Genomic DNA, 18855 nt, shown 5'->3' on the forward strand with positions numbered 1-18855 from the left:
AGACTCTTCTTTCTCCCACAGATTCCTTCTAAACCAATCCCACACTGCAGAAGCCACCAATCAGAGTTCAGACCCAGGGCAAGCTCAGAGCAGTTCTGGGCTCTGGTGCAAGTATGATTTCTATAAAAAGACATTTAAAAACAAGGAGCAAGGTTGCCATTTGCCTTTAATGGAAAAGTGGCTAGCTGTTAGTTTTTTAAAAATCTTTTATTAAAAAAAACAACAAACAATCTTTATCCAACTTCTAGACAATCACTGTTTGAATTTTCAGAAATACATATACACTTGAAAACCAACAGTCTGTATAAAAATAAACTCTGAGTGTCTGATTAAAAAGGGGGGCCCACCCCCCGCAGTCTTCTCAGTAGCACGAATGCATGGGTTAAAAGGAGACGAGTCAAGCAGCAGTGGTGCTGTGTCTACCCCAGGGTGGGGGCAGAGGGGGCCTTAGCCTTGGAGGACAGAGCCTGCTTGAAGCGCCTCTTGAGGTCCTGCATGTTGGGTGAGCGCGGCCGCGGGACGACTGAGGCTCTCCTCCTCTCTGACCCCAGGCTGTGCAGCTTGCTCACTTCTCTGCACAGATGCCGGAATGCATCACACACGTCTTCATAGTTCTCGCTGGTGGAAACTTCCAGGAACAGGCTGCCCAGCTCATTGGCCAGCTGGACGCCCTCTCGGGTCTGCACCTGCCGGGCATGCAGCAGGTCCCCCTTGTTGCCCACGATGACGACGGGGGCTCTGGAGTCGGGGTGGACCTTCCGGATGTGCTGGTGCAGGGGGCGGATGGCCAGGTAGCTGTCATAGTCCGTGATGGAATAGACCAACAGGAAGCCCTCTGCCCACTGCACGCACTTGGACAAGGGGTCACCTGGCTGTGTGAGGCTGTCCTGGACCTGAAAAGAGCGAAAAGAGCCCGGATCTAGGAAGGCCTCGGTGGGAAGGCACCAAGAGAACATCAAAGCTACCCTTGGAAGAAAAGTTTGAAAGAAAGATCGCTAAATATAGTTTTCAGATGCTACCTGGCTTCTACAGCAGGCTTTTAACATGGAAAGACCCGATTCTCAGGCAGGGTCCCCGCCTGGGTTATTTTCTGAGCTGTTACCCATGCATCACTTTTAAGCTTGGCAGGTTGTCTGTGATGAACCCTGGAGGACTGACTGAAGAAGGACTTCAGTGAGAACTTTCAACTCAGGATGGCGCAATTTTTAGGGAACTAACTTCGAACAAACAAAACTTTGAGCATAAGCCAAGATAAATATCTATTCCCAAACCCATAAAAATATTTTTAGCATGTCCTTCTTGAGAATGTTACAGAAACAAATTCCTTCTTTCAGATCTTCCCTCCCTAGGACAGAGAGCAATTAGTAACTTGTTAATCAAGTTACATTCCTGACAGCTTGCCCAGGGGTTATCTGAATGCAGGTACTGCAGAAACAGCTAGAAACGGGAGCGCTTCGGGGGTCCTCCTGGAGAGAAGACCCTCTCCAGAGTCCCACCCCACAGTTTTGTTCAGGCTCCAAGACTGAGCTCTTACAGAATTCCTGGGATCCCTGCAATCAGTGATGCCCGGGCTGCTGCTGCAGAGAGAGGGTAAGCCTGACTCCCCGTTTCCGAGGTAGCGGACAGGAGGGGACGGCCTCTAACGACCTCCTCTCCCTGCCCCCTCCCCCTATCGTGGCCGGTTTCTAACACTCCAACGACTGGGCCCCACCTGGGGAAGGCCCACCCCTCCATCTCCTGCCACGGCAGGCGGATTCTTTACCACTAGCGCCACCTGGGAAGGCCCCTGCATCTCAGTGCACAACCGGCTCGCGTAGACACCTGGCTCCGGCGTCCGCAAGCGCGTGGGCCACCGGCTCCCCGCAGTCCTTACCTGGATGCCCCCGGGGGTGTCCTGGATCTGCAGGGAGACCTGGTCTCCCTCCACGTATACAAGCCGCGAGTACAACTTGCCTGGAGGATTAAGGAGATTTGGGTTTTAAATTCTCATACTCTCATCAAGAAAAAAAAAAAAAAAACCACAAAACAAATATCCGAGCACGCAGCCCCAAGAGCGCGAGAGGAATCTAACCTGTATTCGGCTCATAATCGCCGATGAATCTCTTGGTCAGGAAGCGCACGATCATCGCTGAAAAGGCAAGAGGAAAATTCAGCTGCAGGACTAGGACGAGACTGCCAGAGCCGACCGGCTCAGGAAAGAGGGCGTGACCGGCCGCGGAGCCGCGGGTACAGCGCGCATCCTCAAGGCTCCGCAGAGCCCAGGGCGCGGCCGTGGCCTCCGCAAGTTCTGAGGCGGGTGCGGCCGTGGGTGTGCTACGGCCGCACCGGGCACCACACAGGTGCCCACTGGCTAGGGCCCGGGCATGGATGCTCCGGGGGAAGCCGCGGGAAGCCAGGTGAGCGGGGCGGGCGGCAGGCCTGCACGCGCGCGGACACGAGTGGGTCTCCCCTGCCCTCCCCCGCTCCGCGGAGAGCCCCCTTGTCCCCGGGGTACTCACCACTCTTGCCCACGCGGCCGGCGCCCAGCACGGCCAGTTTGATGTCCTTGGGCAGGAGGTAGTCGGAGGAGGACTCGGGGATGGGCGCGAGGAGAAAGTGCCCGGACATGGTGGGCAGCCGCACGGAGCGCGTGCTGGAGCGCGGGGACACCGGTGCGCGGGGACCGTGGCGGCCGGCGCGGCTGGCCAGGCCCGCGGCTTTTAAAGGGCTGGGCGCGCTGGGGGCGCTGCGGCCTCCTCCTCTTCCCGCCCCTTCCCGCAGCGGCGGGCAGGGGGCGGAGCCGGAGGGCCCGGGCGACCGTCACCACCGCGCCGCTGCCTGACGCTCCGCGCCAGCCCCCGGGCCCTGGAGACCCCGCCTCCACTGCGCCCGCGTCGCCCGGGCGGCCCCTGCATCCCGCAGAGGCGAGCCCTGGGTCACTAGACCAGTGGGTGAATCTGAGATCAGAGTTACGAGCTGGGGCACGAAAGGAAGAGGAAAAAGGGGATCGGCCAGATGTTTCCGCATCACTAGGAAGGATAAACTCCTGTCCAGTGTTGCCATTTGTATTGTTGAAAGATGCTGAGGGGCGGCATTATTAAGAAGAAGTGCCCTGACTGTCAGTGGAAGGGAGGCGCGGTCAGTGTGACCTCGCTCCAGATTTGTGAAGGCCCCTTGGGGAAGCTGTCGTTCACAGCTCAGCCTCCAGACCCAGCCTGGCTGCTGATGCCGGCTGAATTGACTCTTTAGCGACACTCAATCAGCGTCCCATCCATTGAGAGCTCTGACTCCGGACTAAATCTCCATCGGATCCCGTCCTAGGACCTGAGTCACTCGTTCGCTTCGTTATACAAGTGCTTACTTCTAGGTGTAAAGTGGAGTTTAGGGTGGACGTGGAAGGGGGAGGAAGAGGACACAAAAGCAAAAGGGGGCCTGTCTTGGGTTTCTGAGCCCACAGTGGCCAGGCTGAAGAGCCTGGCTCTCAGTTCTCGCCCTTGAAAGGCCTTGACTCTGACCCCTCTCACATCGACATGGGTTAATCGCCAAGTTTCCTCATTTCTTGTGCCTCTCAGTCTCCTGGGGTCTCCTCGGCTCCCTCCCTCCTGCTCGCCTGGCTTCTTGCCTGAAGAATCTGGGAGTGGACTGGCGTCCTTCCCCCTCCCCCGGGGTCGCTTCCTCTGATCTCTGTCATCCCCAGCCTTGTACCCCAGTGATGAACTCTCAGGGCACCCTTGGCCAGCTGTCATTACTGCCTGGTGGAGTGTTTATTTCATGTCTGTCTCCCAGAATGCAGGGCCTCTAGATTGGTCTTGGGTGCCCAGCACATAGTGGTATCTTGGGAGGCCATTAATAAATGTTAGTTCACTGACTGACTTTCTGAATGAATGGAGTCTTCACTGTGTAAACTGGAGAAGACAGAAGTCACATGTGTAACCTCATTCCCCAAACCCTGGTTTTGAGGTTAACTTACTCTCAGGAGAAAATGTTCCAAGAAACACCCTGAGAGGGATCGCCTTATGTCAGCTGAACTGGCTTTTGGCTCTGCACAAGGCAGTTCCTTTCTGTGCAGCCTCAGTCTTACTGGAGAGACTTGAAGCCTGGACCCTCCTTCCCTGACTGGGGAAAAATCCCACAAAGATGGTGGTGACTTACAGAACCACCTTGAAATCACCGGGTTCAGTGACAAGGACCTGGGCTATTGCCTTTCAGTTTCTCTTGGCCTATGCTTCTTGAGCACAGAATGGCTCCTGCTTCACCAAACATCAAGTACTCATCCAAGCCAAAAGGGAAGGAGGGAACCCTCTGTCTCTTTTTATTATGAAATAAAGTAACTCTCAGAAGAACCCAGTAGGCTCTCTTACATCTCGGTGGCCAGAGCTGAGAAGCTGGGAATGAGTGTTTCCAATGCCCAGCAGAGAAGACCAGGACTAGCTTGAGTCAGTTCTTCCCGGAGGTGACACAAACTGCTACTATGCTAGGAACCCAGCAATGGAAGAGGGGACGCATGCTAAGCAGCAGTCATGGGCTCTGTCCACACACCCTCACTCTTCTGAGGCTAAAATGTAGAACTTACAAGGGGCAAGAGAGCCCTTTCTTGGCTGAATCGTGGATTTTCTGTCATGTATATACGATCGTTGTAGGTTAAGGTCGCCCCATAGGGAAGATTCCTAAGACTGTTCTCTGCCTGGTGGCAGTTACGTTCTGTCTGTACTTACACTGCACCTTTGCTCAGAGAGCTCGAAACATTACTCCATTCTCCTTGGAAAGCTCTTTGCATTTGCAAACACACAAGATCACCCATGACCTTTCAATGCAGATGTGTACCTGAACAGTAGAATTATAAATAGCCTTGCCTAAACTGTAGGTGCTCGTCTTCTATTTCATTTGAATTTCTTTGTGTCCAGAGTTATGTAATATGGTGGTGCAAGCAACATATCACAGGCATGCTGAAGTGGTTTTAAAAAGATAATAGAAGTGTGTAGGCACAGATATGAATATACAGATCCGTGGGTGTTGAGAAGTGTGAAGAGTAGATTTGGTAATACGCAAATAGCAGGCTCCAGACGCTATTAACCTTCACCAGCCACAGGAAGGAGCTTGATTTCCAGCCCTAGACAAAACTTTGCCAGGGGTCCTCCTGGACTTCAAGAACATCTCTTCTAGCACCATCACCCAATGTCAGCTACCTTTCCTATGTATCCTAAATTCCCCAGTATAAAAATTAGGCTCTGTCCTCTACCCACTCCCTTATTTCAGTTCAGCAGTCAAATGATTGAAAATCTACTCTCAGCAAAGCTGCTAAGTGCTGGTACAGAACACAGAGAACAGCTTTCTATTATCAAACATTTACCAAGAGGACAACAATGTGTAAGACACTCTCACCTGCCTTCACAGACAGCCCCATTGTGAAGTTAATTAAGAACTGAAGTGAAGTGAAGTGAAGTCGCTCAGTCATGTCCGACTCTTTGCGACCCCATGGACAGCAGCCTACCAGGCTCCGCTATACATGGGATTTTCCAGGCAATACTGGAATGGGCTGCCATTTCCTTCTCCAGGGGATCTTCCCAACCCAGGGATCGAACCCGGGTCTCCTGCATTTGCAGACAGATGCTTTATTGTCTGAGCCACCAGGGAAGCCCGAAGTTAATTAAAATAATTATCAAATTATCATTTATATATTATTCTTGAGTTTACAAAAAATTCTAAATTATCTTCAGTTCAGTGGCTCAGTCATGTCCGATTCTTTGCGACCCCATGAATCGCAGCACACCAGGCCTCCCTGTCCATCACCAACTCCCAGAGTTCACTCAGACTCACGTCCATCGAGTCAGTGATGCCATCAAGCCATCTCGTCCTCTGTCATCCCCTTCTCCTCCTGCCCCCAATCCCTTCCAGCATCAAAGTCTTTTTCAATGAGTCAACTCCTCACATGAGGTGGCCAAAGTACTGGAGTTTCAGCTTTAGCATCATTCCTTCCAAAGAAATCCCAGGCTTGATCTCCTTCAGAATGGACTGGTTGGATCTCCTTGCAGTCCAAGGGACTCTCAAGAGTCTTCTCCAACACCACAGTTCAAAAGCATCAGTTCTTCAGCACTCAGCTTTCTTCACAGTCCAACTCTTACATCCATACATGACCACTGGAAAAACCATAGCCTTGACTTGACGGACTTCAGTCGGCAAATTATCTTAATTCTCCCTTAATCTTAATCCTGTGAAATGGGTAAAAAAAAATTTTTTTAACTTTTCGGCCACGCTGAGAGGCATGTGGGGTCTAGTTCCCTGATCAGGGATCAAATCCACACGCCCCGCAGTGGAAGCATGGAGTCTTAATCAACAGGACCACCAGGGAAGTCCCTTTAATAACTTTTAATGGAGTATAATCTATAAAAGTATTGAAACACTAGGCTGTGCACTTAATATAAGTCAGGATACTTAAAAACAAACTCATGGATACAGAGAGGAAGACTGGTGGTTACCGGAGGGGAAGGTTGGAAGGGAGGCGGAAAGAGTGAAGGGGGCCACCTGTATGCTGATGGATGGTTAACTGTAGCTTTGGCGGTGATCGCTTTGCAATGTACACAAGACGCTGGTTTATAATGCTGCACACCTCGACCTTATGTTAGAAATATGAGGTGGGGGTCAGGTTATCAGGGAAAGCTACAGGGAGAAAAGACTGGTCTCTGGGCATATTGGATAGATGGAAACACAAGGTTAGAGACAGGTCTTATCTAGTTGGGGGAGCTGCATGAGCAAAACCAGGAAGGTAGGACGTGGTGGCACAGTCTCAGATCAGATGCTCTCTAGATCTTCAAGCTGTTTGCTTACTCATCTCCTGTGAGAAATTAACTGGAACTCTTGCTCTTTCTCAGGAGCAGACACTCAATCACATCTCCCCTTGAGCTAAGCCATCATCTCATTTGATAGACAGCAAAGAGTACCCCGTGGCATCCCTTTTCTAACCTGAATGATTTCCATAAACTGCACTCTTGCTGGGAAAAGTTCTGTGAGGATTCTCTATGCCTTTTTCATGCGGGACTCTGAGAGATGGCCCATCCGTGGCTCCTCACCACATGGCTCCTGCTGTTTGAAAAGACCCACAGTAGAGTCTTGGATGGTTCTTCACGCCTCTGTACATTCTCCATCTCAGCATAATAGCTGCAGTTGCTGCCTCACTCTTCTCATAACCAAGCAATCTACCTAAGATTCTATGAAGATTTCTCGCTTGAACATACTAATTTTTCCCTTTTAAATAGGGCTGGGATGAATATGCTATAAACACTCATATCCCAAACAAATCAAATTCAGCTTGAAAGTCTCCTGTGCTCAAAAAAATAAGATAAACCTGTTATATTATAGTGATGCTTATTGCTAAATTTTAGCAATTGTTTATATTTTAGAATCTTTCCTATCCTAGTACAGAGAAAACTGCAAATCTACGCTAATGGGAAAATAGAAGAGATATGAAACTGAGGGTTTTTTTGTTTTGCCAAACATTTAGAAGATAATTTCAGAGGTATAGCTTATTCAACCCTTCAGATTGGGTTCAGCTGAACACGAACATAAGGCCTTCAGTGATACCTGGCTAGATCAGAAGAGAAAGTCCAAGCCACACAGCCTCAATCACAATTGTGGCTCTTAATAAGAACAGGGTGAAAAGTTTTATAGCTAGAATATTTTTCATTTTCATTGGTATGTGTGGAAAAAAGGGAATTGTACAGTAAGGGATTCATTTATAAATGCATACTTTGTGATGGTTCCTCATTAAAGGACCTGCATTTCAAGGCAGGCACATACTTTTATCAGCACACACAAAGCTCAAGGGTTTCAATTCATCTCTCCACTAATAAAACCTTCCAAGCTCATCTGTAAAATAGTTGCACTAAACGAGAGATGCCCAAGAGTTGGAAATACAGGTGTAGAGCTTCAGAGAAAGTGAGCGCTGAAATTGAGTCCCAAGTTTATTAGAGACGGCTGAAGATAAATCTAGTGGATCTCACATTTCAGAATACTGCTCAATCATCCAGGGAGCTTGTTTCAAGTGCCAGGCCCCACCCCTAGAATTTCTGACTCAGTAGCTCTGGGGTAGGTCTGCATTTTTAACAAGTTCCTTAGATGTGGATGCCACCTCTGGGGCACCATACTTGGAAGAACCACTGCTCCTAGAAAGAACTTAGGAGGGACAGATGTGGAACAAGGAAGATCCAAAATAAAGTGGCCGAGGGAGTTAGACAGGCAGGGAACTTGGTGAAAGGATGATGGCAGAAGGGCCTTCCCAGGTGGCATTGTGGGAAAGGACCCACCTGCCAATGCAGGAGATACACACACGCATGACGGCTGAAGCCTTTGAAAGGAAAAAAACTTCCTGGCTCTGACAAATACTAGGGAGATGAAGCCAAATTGGAAAACTCTCCAGATTTAATTAGCAGGTGTTTGGTGACCTGTAAGAGTATTTCATTAGAGTGGTGTAGGTGGAAGCCAGATTTGAGTGGGAGACTGGGAGTTGAAGCTACAAAAGAAATGAGACACAGAAGCTGTTTGTTTCATTTGCTGGCTCTCAGCAGTCCATAAGCTGAAATGAAGGCAGCAGCAGTGGAAAGGGTCAAGCAAACAAGAGAAACCAAGAATAATTGGTGAAAACAAGGGCCCTGTGTCAATGCACCTCTCGAAGCCTTATTTTGCCTTGATTTAAATAGGATTTCTGATTGGACTCCTTCTCCTAGGTTGTAACTTCCTTACGGGTGTTTAACCTCCTTTCAGGGTCAAGTAGGGGAGGTGACAGTAACCATCTCCTGACTTACTGAATCTGACTTTGGCTGGAAGTGGTACAAGATGAGGTCAGAAAGGGAGGTAAGAGGCCAGATGATACAGGGCTTTCAATGCGAGAATAAAGGTCAGAAAGACAGGAAGGTCCAGCAGAGATGGCAGTGGAGGCAAAAGGAAACCAGGTAAGTGGTCCAGAAGCTAACGAAAGCCAAATTCAGTAATGCAACATTTTCTCCCACCAGATTAGCAAGGACTAAATTACAATGGGGCTTCCCTGGTGGCTCAGAAGGTAAAGAATCTGCCTGCAATGCTGGAGACCTGGGTTTGATTCCTGGGTCAGGAAGATCTCCTGGAGAAGGAAATGGCAACCCAGTCCAGTATTCTGCCCTGGAAAATCCCCGCGGACAGAGGAGCCTGGCAGGCTATAGTCCATGGGGTCAGTCTGACACAACTGAGCGACTAAGCAGCGACAAATTAGCAACTGGGGAGTGAGAAGACAAGCATTTTCACTCACTCAGCGGGCAGACTGGTACTACCCTTTAGGAAAGCAATCAGTATCAAGAATCTGAAATTCACTACTGTGGCTGAGGATGCAGATTCAGTGTCTCACCATTGACAGCAATTTATAAAACTGCTGTACTGCACACCAGAGGAGTTCCCATTTCCTGGTGACCTCCCCTGAGTGGCCAGTCCCATCTGCAGCCCTTTCTCTGGTCTAGCCTCAGCAGCCCTCCAGCACTGAGGTGTCCTATGATCCTCCATTTCCTTTTTGACAAGTCAAATTACACTTCATTTAGTGAGTTAGTGGAATCACTCAAAGCACACAAAGGACTTCTAGAAAATCCTTTGGTCCAATCTGTCAGACTTGCAGACAATCCTCATTTTACAGGAGCAACACAAAACAAGGTTAACATGACTTGCTGGAGCATAAACAAAGGTTTGAAATAGCCTGTTTCCACATTACATGAAATATTTAATAACCCCAATTACTCCTGAGCAACATGGTTGGTTAGCCCTCAAAACTCAGAAACACTGTAGGTTATAAGTCACTATAGTCAATAAATGCTCAATGAGAAAAGCACTGCCTTTTAAAACAAGTAGACATCTCCTTTAGGTGGTTTTATTTTCCTGTAGTTTATAAAGTCCACAGGAAAATAAAACCACCTAAAGTATGTCTACTTCAAAAAAAAAAAAAAAAAAAGGCAGTGCTTTTCTCATCCGAGCATTTATCGAGGACTTATGTGCCAGGGGCTTCCCTCATAGCTCAGTTGGTAAAGAATCCACCTGCAATGCAGGAGATCCTGGTTCCTGGGTTGGCAAGATCAGCTGCAGAAGGGATAGGCTACCCACTCCAGTATTCTTGGGCTTCCCTGGTGGCTCAGCTGGTAAAGGAAGTGAAAGTCGTTCAGCAGTGTCCCACTCTTTGCAACCCCATGGACTACACAGTCCATGGAATTCTCCAGGCCAGAATACTTAAGCTGGTAGCTTTTCCTTTCTCCATAGGATCTTCCCAACCCAGGGATCAAACATCTGTCTTGAGAACTTTTTTTTTTTGGGGGGCGGGGGGGGCGGTGGCGGATTTCATTCCATCAACCTAAACCAGATGGTATTTCCGATTCCAAGCGCTTTCATACCCTTCCTTAACATGCTTTTATCAGGGATGGTTCAACTATGATTCAAGGTAAATGAAGGACAAGCATCAAATGAAGAAAGTCAAGTATGGGTGTTTTGGGCCAAGGCAAGCGTATGTGCAGAACTGGGGCAATGCACAGAATTTTCCTAATAGAGCCATCATGTAGGAAAAGAATATTTAGTAGGACCTGGACTTCAGTTAGAGTTACAGACAGCTGTTTTAATATTCCTGCCCTGAATGAAAACTGCAAACTCAACAGATCACAATGTTGCCACCAAACACTATGTGACACCACGCTGTGTGTTTTACATGGCTTCCAATCAATCTCCACAACCACCCTGGAGGGGGAGATCTTTCATTCCTCTTTGCAAAGGCAGCAGAAGTGACACAGGCTAAGCAGTATGCATTGTAAGAAGAGGGTCAGCAAGTGTGAAGTCTTGAAGCTACTCTAACAGTAGCTGCAAGAAATGAAGAGAAAGTGAGACTAAAAAGGAATGAAGAAATAGCTGTGAAAGACATTCATAAAATAGAATTTTCAAATAGGCAAAGTGACTTCAACTGGTGCATAAGCGGTACCATCAACTTACCTTGAAAAACACAGAACAGGAATGCCAACAGATGCACTTCATTTACTAACATCATATACAGGTTCTTGTCTCTAACAGTGGGCAGAGAACACCCTTTAAACAAGCTTGCTACAATACTGAAGGCAAGGGAGTGGGGTGGGTCAAGCCCCTACTGGGTGTTTACCACATACAATTAATAATACCCAGGAAGTAACAGAACCCAAAATGTGCTCCAAAGACACTAAGCAGCTTTAAAATCTTATTACTATGAAGCAATAAACCCTTGCCCGACTCTCCCCTCTCATAACCTTGGCAACTTACTTGACTTGTGCCTCTGCTTCCTTTCATGCAGAATGGGCAAAACTGAACTTATTCCAAGTTGAGTACATTTTGTTAAGTGTTTAGAAGGCCACATCAGTTTAAATAAAAAAGGTCTTCCGGTTTTTAACACTCCACTGAGCACTGCTGCATGAATGGTCTAAGCAGCTCAGGCTTCAAAGTTAAGTTCCTGATCCTCAAAACACATCTATTTATGATGCAATTAGGAATAATCAACTTTTCCTGAACTTAACTATAACACAACAGATAATCTTAATTGTTCATTCATTATATCCCCCCCAACAGGGATTTAATAGGCTATTTTCCAAGAAGTAAAAATACTTTATAAATAATATCTGGCAGTTTATTAAAAAATACTGAACAACAAACTATCTTACACCTTTCAGGAAGAAAAAACACTAAATTTGAAAAGACATTACCCACTGAATTTGGACACAACAACTCTACTCAATTAAGAGAAACATTTGTACAGTCCAGGTCTTTATTTTTACACCCATCAGGCCATGAATTCATAGGGGATGGGCTCCAACAGTTCGGGTTCCTTTCCATTGGTCCTCACAAAGTGTGCTTCTCTAGGTGGAGCAGGCTAAAAAAACACAAGGGAATAATTATATAAAGTACTGTAACTCAATTTTAAACTGCTCCCAGAACCAATAACACACTCAACACCAAAAAACCCTGCCAAGTACTCACCTGGCGCTTCAGCTGAACCCAAGTCCCTTTCTCTTTGGCTTCCTTCTTTTTCTGATCATTTTCCTTCACACGTTTCAGGAAGCTATCTCGGCTCTTAGAGTGCTTAATATGCTCAATACGCACATTAATTCTCTTGGCAAGAATCTTGCCCCTGGAGAAAAAGGAGCCTTGTAAGTGCTTCATCAAAAACACAGCCTAAATTCAGAGAATCCTTTCACGGGTTTCCCTTTAAACCATGAACCTCTACCCACAGACAGGATAAACCAACAAGATGACAGCAAATTTACAATGATTTATTAAATCTTGCTGATTTGGGTGTTGAGGCAAACATCCCCATTCATAACCTCTCTTCTGTGAGATGACAGACTGAAATACCAAATAATTTAAGCAAAACCAGACCACTAATAAAATGTACAACTTATTAAATTCTTACTTTCTGAAAACTCTAACTACTTAGTTAACATACTGCATAAGACTTTAACACTGAAAGGTGCAAACTAAGTTTATTACAATGTTTCCTCTGACAGGTTACAAGACAAACACCCAGTTTGCCTGAGTTTTAAAAGGTTGTTTCCTTTGCCCCACTTGAATGACCAATAAAGACATAAGTCCAATTGGCAAAGTGAAAGGGGGTGTGAGGCAATACACAAATTGGACCTTACTTACTTAACCTGTTTGTTTACAATGATGCCAACAGCATGCTGGGTAACATTGTAGACTCTCCCAGTTTTGCCATGGTAACATTTGTGGGGCATTCCTTTTTGAACAGTACCCATTCCCTGTTTAGAAAGGAAATCAATGTTATACCAACAATTTCCCCTCTCCTTTTAAACCCAAAGTAAGATATTTTAACTTTGTTTTTTCTTTAAAAGGCAACTCAAGAGCTCTCAGAGCCGGTGAAATGTCATTTTCACGTTGCTTTAAGCAATCAAAAAGACAATCATCATTAAGCTCTGGAGTGCCAGGACACATACACTCAAGTTCTTATGATTCCCTCCCCCCCACACTTTTCCACTAGCTGTTAAAAACAAGTAATGAGAAAATTCTTAAGACTCAAAATAGCATTTTAAAAGCTTGTTTTTGAAAGTGAAATTACAATAGCGATTCCACACTCTAAGGAGCTCCTTCTCAGTAAATGGATTTCCCCTCAATTAGGAAGATAAAAAGATGTAATACACACAGTTCAAATTTCAATATTAAACACAACTTTTCTAACTTCTAATGTTATTCTGTGGTTAATTCTCCAGTTTTCTAATTTACCTTGATATCTACAATATCACCCTTCCTGTAGATCCGCATGTATGTGGCCAAAGGAACAACTCCTGCAAAAAGGAAAAAAAAAAAGTCAATATTGAGAGTAAAAGAAATACTTACTACCTTCAACACACTACTTTTTGGCTTTTAGAAGTACTTTATCTTGATAGCCAACAATTTAGAAATTATATATAAAATGCATGTTTTATATTTATTAAAAGGCAGATGCTAATTAATCAGTGTCATTTATTAAGAACACACTGTATGAACTGCAACACACAGGCAATAAACCAGGAGGGCAGCTCCACTCACCATGTTTTCTGAAAGGCCTGGAGAACATGTAGCGGGTGCCCCGCCTCTTTCCCTTTGTGTTGGTCATCTTGGCGAATCACTGAAACCAGAAAGCACAGAACACTCAAACAGTGTCAACATTGCCATCTTCTCCTTTAACCAAAAAACATGCACTCATTTCAGTAGCAACATCAGAATTAGGCAACCATCTACAAGGTTAGCTCACCAATCAATAGCTCTTATAAAAGGGGAAGCAGCAGTAATTTTACCAAGATTTTTGCCAAAATCGCCTAAAAAGTCTAAGAAGCAGAACTGGATTTCAGAATCCAAACCAGCACTTTCCCTACGAGAATATAAAAACACAACAGGACCCTGGCATACTATTTCTGAGACTGCCAAGAGCACTGGAATTACTAGAAGGCAAAGCACAAAACTCAGTCTTTTATTTTTGCATATTGGATAAACCCCCCTTTCAACCTACAGGTTTCTCTTATACAGATTCTATTAACTTATCAAAAATCTCTAACTCACTTCACATATCTAATTACTCAGTTGTTTACCAGGAAATGTAAGGTTTATCTACATGCTGTTTAACTTTTCACTGTTTCCCAAAAGGTCAAAATAATGGTTTTAATTGCTTCAGATCATCCAAGAGAACTACCATTGCTGGCAACGACTCCTACCACAAGGAGATCACAAGTTAGAACACAGTGTTCTAACCTAAATCAATCTCTCAATGTTACCATATCTTCAAAAGAAGTGACTCCCAAGAATCTTTTTCATATGACTTGCCTGGCAAGGAAGCAGAATAATGTTTTAGCTAACCCATCAAAGTTAAACCACTGTGCACACTCTTACTTCATATTCTACTAATTACTCTGTAATGGTCTATATGGGAAAAGAATATTAAAAAAAGACATGTATAACTGATTCACTCTGCTGTACGCTACATTGTAAATTGACTGACTATATGCCTATAAAAACTTTTTAAAAAATTCACAACGAAAAAGAAAGCCAAGAAGAATCTATCAAGCCCCAAAACGCTTCAATTCTCAACTCTACATTTGCACTAAGTTCATATAAACTCGACTTACGTTCATAAACAAGGAAACATGCTCTGTGGGTATCAGTAATGTAAGTCATCTCTTGACTACTGAGCCTACTAGTTAGAAATCCATTCACAACCCAAGACACACGACTTGCTTTCCCAAAGTCAAAATGAGATCCACTACGGAGCGCATCTCGCAGTTCGGGCAACTCTGGCAACTGGCTGCTACAAACTAGCCTGCCAGCCTCCTCTGTCCTGGGACTTCCCAGGCAAGAATACTGGAGTGGATTGCCATTTCCTTCTCCAGATCTTCCGGACCCAGGGATTGATCCCGGGTCTCCCTCATTGTAGGCAGACGCTTTACCGTCTGAGCCACCAGGGAAGTCCACAAACTAGACAAAAAGACGCAAAAACTAGGACCAAGTGGTTTCTTAACTCCGCCTCCCCCCCTGCCCCTCCAAACTTCTCAGAACTAAAGCGTCTGCCTACAATGCAGGAGACCTGGGTTCGATCCCTGGGTCGGGAAGATCGCCTGGAGTAGGAAATGGCAACCCACTCCAGTATTCTTGCCTAGTAAATCCCACGGACAGAGAAGCCTGGTGGGCTACAGTCCACGGGGTCGCAAAGAGTCGGACACGACTGAGTGACTTCACTCGACACTTGCTGCCCTGCATTAATAATACACCGGTAGCCAACAAAAGCATTTTCCCTTTGTCCAACTGGGGCCCCAAGACAACATTTAAACGACCCGAAATCACTCCCTCTGTATGAAAGACTAACGGCCTCGGTTTCTTGGTCCAGGTGGACTCTGGGCACCTCTGCGGTTCTCCGACCAGGACCCCAGGCTTACACACACGCCTCGCCAACCCGTTCCTACCACACTGAAGCCCCTAGCCGGCAGCACGTATACTTCAGCTTCTGCAACGAGAATAAGGAGGCCACCCTGAAGGCATTCGAAAAGAAAGGGTCACGCGGCCTCAGAGCCGGTCCGAGGAATCCCAGGTCAGCGAGGCTGAAGCCGTGCAAGCGCCGGAAGAACCAGTTCCCTTGCCCCGACAGACCCGAGTCATGTCACCCAAGGGCCGCGGCCCCGCTACTCCGGGGTCCTTCCCCTCAGCAGGTCGTGCCTCGGCCCAGCCCCGGGGCCGCGGTCCCGGGTCTGGACGGACACGGCCCCACCACTTGAGCCAACGGCCCCCGGAGAAGCTAGACAGCCTTTCTAGGGCTTCATGCGCGGCCTCAGCCGCCACAGGGTTGAAACTCACGCCTGAAGGGCCGGGGGAAAGACGGGAGGCGGCGGGAACCACGCGTTGGCCTTTACCTGGAAGATGGCGGTTCCGGCCGAAAAGGAGGAGGCGGGGCCGCGCATGCGCCTTTCAAGGGCCTGTGGGCTGCCCACGGCGCTGCCTGAAGAAACGCCGATCGACAGCCATTCTTTCCTGGGGAGTGAGATCATCGTCCCTGAGGACGAGGAGAGCCTGTGAGGATACTATCCTTTCTTGCGAAAAAGAGGGCGAGGTAATCGACCGACACAGGCTGACACTTGGCTCTTGCCAGACAGCCCGGAAAGGGGCCTTCAAGGGGGTCCAACGGGCGCCGACGTCCCGAGCGTGCTAACGTCAGCACCTGCGTCAGACGCCACGCCGGGTGCGGGCGTGTGCGTGCGTCCTCGGGCAGCACCCGGGCGCGCGAGGTTATAGGTCTGTGCTCCCTGCTGCAGTCTGTGGGGATTGCTGTGTGTGCAGAAAAGCCAGGCTATAGTGAAGAAAGCGTATTGTCCGGTTTGTACGTGTTTCAAACTTTTTTTTTTCTTAATGCGTAAAAGCATACTACACATCTGGTAGGTTCGTGCGTGTTACAACCACTTTGAAAAGCCACAGGGCAAAATCTAGTGAAACGGAAGATGTAGGAATAATCAGATTCCGGGGATTTCCCCGACGGTCCAGTGGCTGGGACCCCCGCTTTCCCAATGCAGGGGTCCCTGGTCCCATCCCTGGTGGAGGATCTAGATTCCCATCTGCCGCATCTTGTGTTGCAACTAAAGATTCCGCAGGTTTCAATAAGGATCCTGCTAAGGCCCTAAGATTGGGGGGGGGGGGGTGTATTTTTAGTTGTTGGCCGTTAGAATCACTTTCTTCCAGCTCCCACAGGTCATCTTTCCTTTCTTACGATTTTCCTTGCTAAGGCTCCTTGGATAAACGCAGCCTCTGCCGTCTCCCTGACCGCATCTCCACAGTTGAGCGTCGTCCTCGGCTGCACACAGGCCAACTGCAGTCACTATAATAAGTCATATCTGGGCTGTAGTTTGCACACACGGACTTTGTTTTGTTCAACAGATAGCAGTGTTAAGCCATGTGGCTCGGCTGGTGAGGAATCTGTCTGGAATCCGCCTGCAATGCGGGAGGCCTGGGTTCGATCGCTGGGTCGGGAAGATGCCCAGGAGGAGGGCATGGCAACCCACTCCATTATCCTTGGGTAGGGAATCCCATGGCGGACTAGAGTCCATAGGGTCACAACTGAGAGTCGGACACTACTGAGCGACTAGCACACGCACCCACACACGTACACACAATTTTAGTTAACTTAAAAAAAAAAAAAAAATCCTGGGAATTCCCTGATGGTCCAGTGGTCAGGACTCTCTGAGTCCTCTGCAGGGGGCATGGATTCGAACCTTGGTCTGGGAACTGAAATCCTGCACTTCAGTTTAGTCGTGTCCAGCTCTTTGATACCCGATGAACTGCAGCACTCCAGGCTTCCCTGTCCATCACCAACTCCGAGAGCTTGCTGAAACTCATGTCCATCAAGTCGGTGATGCCATCCAACCATCTCATCCTCTGTGGTCCACTTCTGTTCCCACCTTCAATCTTTCCCAGCACCCTGGTCTTTTCCATTGAGTCAGTTCTTTGTATCAGGTGGCCAAAGTATTGGAGCTTCAGCTTCAGCATCAGTCCTTCCAGTGAATATTCAGGGTTGATTTCCTTAAGGATTGGCTGGTTTGATCTTGCAGTCTGAGGGACTCTCAAGAGTTTTCTCCAACACCACAGTTCAAAAGTTCCGACAAAATGTGGTCCACTGGAAAAGGGAATGACAAACCACTTCAGTATTCTTGCCTTGAGAACCCCATGAACAGTATGAAAAGATCCTGCAAGCTGCGAAGTAAAAAAAAAAAATCCTTGCTTGTCATAGTAAGATTGTTCTATGTCAGATTTCTATTTTTTAGCAGATCCTGTTATTTATCTCACTCATCAGTGGATCTGGACTAAGGGTAACACAGTATTACTCTTATCCTAAGTATGAAAATAATAGTATAACAAAATGAATTCCAAAATTAAATGTGTTCTTGCTGTGGCCTACAGTTTTAGACTTTGTACATATGTATTTATGCATATGTATGTATGTATTATATATCTTTGTAACGTGTGTACATATGGGTGTGTATATTATATATATATCTGTCTATATACATATATTTGGGTAGGGAGGGAGAAACTGAGATAGAATTTTTAAATATATATACCCTGAAATGCACAGATCCTAAGTGTTCATTTGGATGATTTTTGACTAATATATACAATCTGCTATATATAATTAGTATATATACTTATATATACAATCTTATAACCAGTATCTCCAAGCAAGATTAGAACATTGCCTGTGCTTCTTCCCAGGTAATCCCCTCCCCAACTAGAATAATCCAATATTCTGACTTTTATAACCATAGATTAGTTTTTCCTATTCTTAAATTTCACATAAATGGAAATGTATGTACAGTATGTACTCTTTGTTGTCTGAATTTTTTTTCAGCTTAGTGTATGTTGTTACTGGTATCAGCAGTTGAGTTTATTTTTTATTGGTAAGTAGTCATCCACTGTATGAATATACCACAGTTTGTTTATATATTCTTCTTTTAATGGAAATTTGGTTGTTTTTTTTTCCCTTGATTTTATGCTGTATGAATAAGTTTTAGTCACTCAGTTTTATTCGACCCTTTGTGACCCCATGGATTGTAGCCCGCCAGGCTCCCCTGTCCATGGAATTTTCTAGGCAAGAATACTTGCCCTTCCCTTTTCCAGGGGATCTGGCTGACCCAGGGATTGAACCCAGGTCTGATACTGGGAAAGATCGAAGACAGGAAGAAAAAGACGACAGAGAATGAGATGGTTGGATTGTATCAATGAACATGAATCTGAGTAAACTCTGGAAGTTGGTGATGGACAGGGAGGTCTGGTGTGCTGCAGTCCTTGGGGTTGCAAAGAGTTGGACACAACTGAGTGACTGAACTGAAATAT

The 18855-nt window shown here is 46.6% G+C and overlaps 2 protein-coding genes and 2 non-coding genes across 4 annotated transcripts; all 4 read right to left on the reverse strand.

Moving 5' to 3' along the window:
- Positions 1–361: 361 nt before the first annotated feature.
- On the reverse strand, positions 362–2637 carry RASL11A (RAS like family 11 member A). Its single transcript, XM_052650299.1, has 4 exons — positions 2499–2637; positions 2072–2128; positions 1874–1953; positions 362–893 (listed from the first exon to the last, which is right to left on the reverse strand). Exons 1-4 carry the CDS (start codon positions 2605–2607, stop codon positions 420–422), a joined length of 720 nt encoding a protein of 239 aa, XP_052506259.1. The 5' UTR covers positions 2608–2637; the 3' UTR covers positions 362–419.
- A 9094-nt stretch (positions 2638–11731) lies between these two features.
- Positions 11732–15908, reverse strand: RPL21 (ribosomal protein L21). Its single transcript, XM_052650055.1, has 6 exons — positions 15832–15908; positions 13540–13618; positions 13234–13295; positions 12640–12752; positions 11974–12124; positions 11732–11866 (listed from the first exon to the last, which is right to left on the reverse strand). The coding sequence occupies exons 2-6, from the start codon at positions 13604–13606 to the stop codon at positions 11777–11779; spliced, it is 483 nt and encodes a 160-aa protein (XP_052506015.1). The 5' UTR covers positions 13607–13618; positions 15832–15908; the 3' UTR covers positions 11732–11776.
- Positions 12483–12609, reverse strand: LOC128057918 (small nucleolar RNA SNORA27). Its single transcript, XR_008200371.1, has one exon. It is a non-coding gene; the product is annotated as a small nucleolar RNA SNORA27 (small nucleolar RNA).
- LOC128057914 (small nucleolar RNA SNORD102) lies at positions 12856–12926 on the reverse strand. Its single transcript, XR_008200368.1, has one exon. It is a non-coding gene; the product is annotated as a small nucleolar RNA SNORD102 (small nucleolar RNA).
- Positions 15909–18855: the final 2947 nt, after the last annotated feature.

Source organism: Budorcas taxicolor, chromosome 12 (genome assembly GCF_023091745.1).
Source record: "Budorcas taxicolor isolate Tak-1 chromosome 12, Takin1.1, whole genome shotgun sequence".
Taxonomy (NCBI): domain Eukaryota; kingdom Metazoa; phylum Chordata; class Mammalia; order Artiodactyla; family Bovidae; genus Budorcas; species Budorcas taxicolor.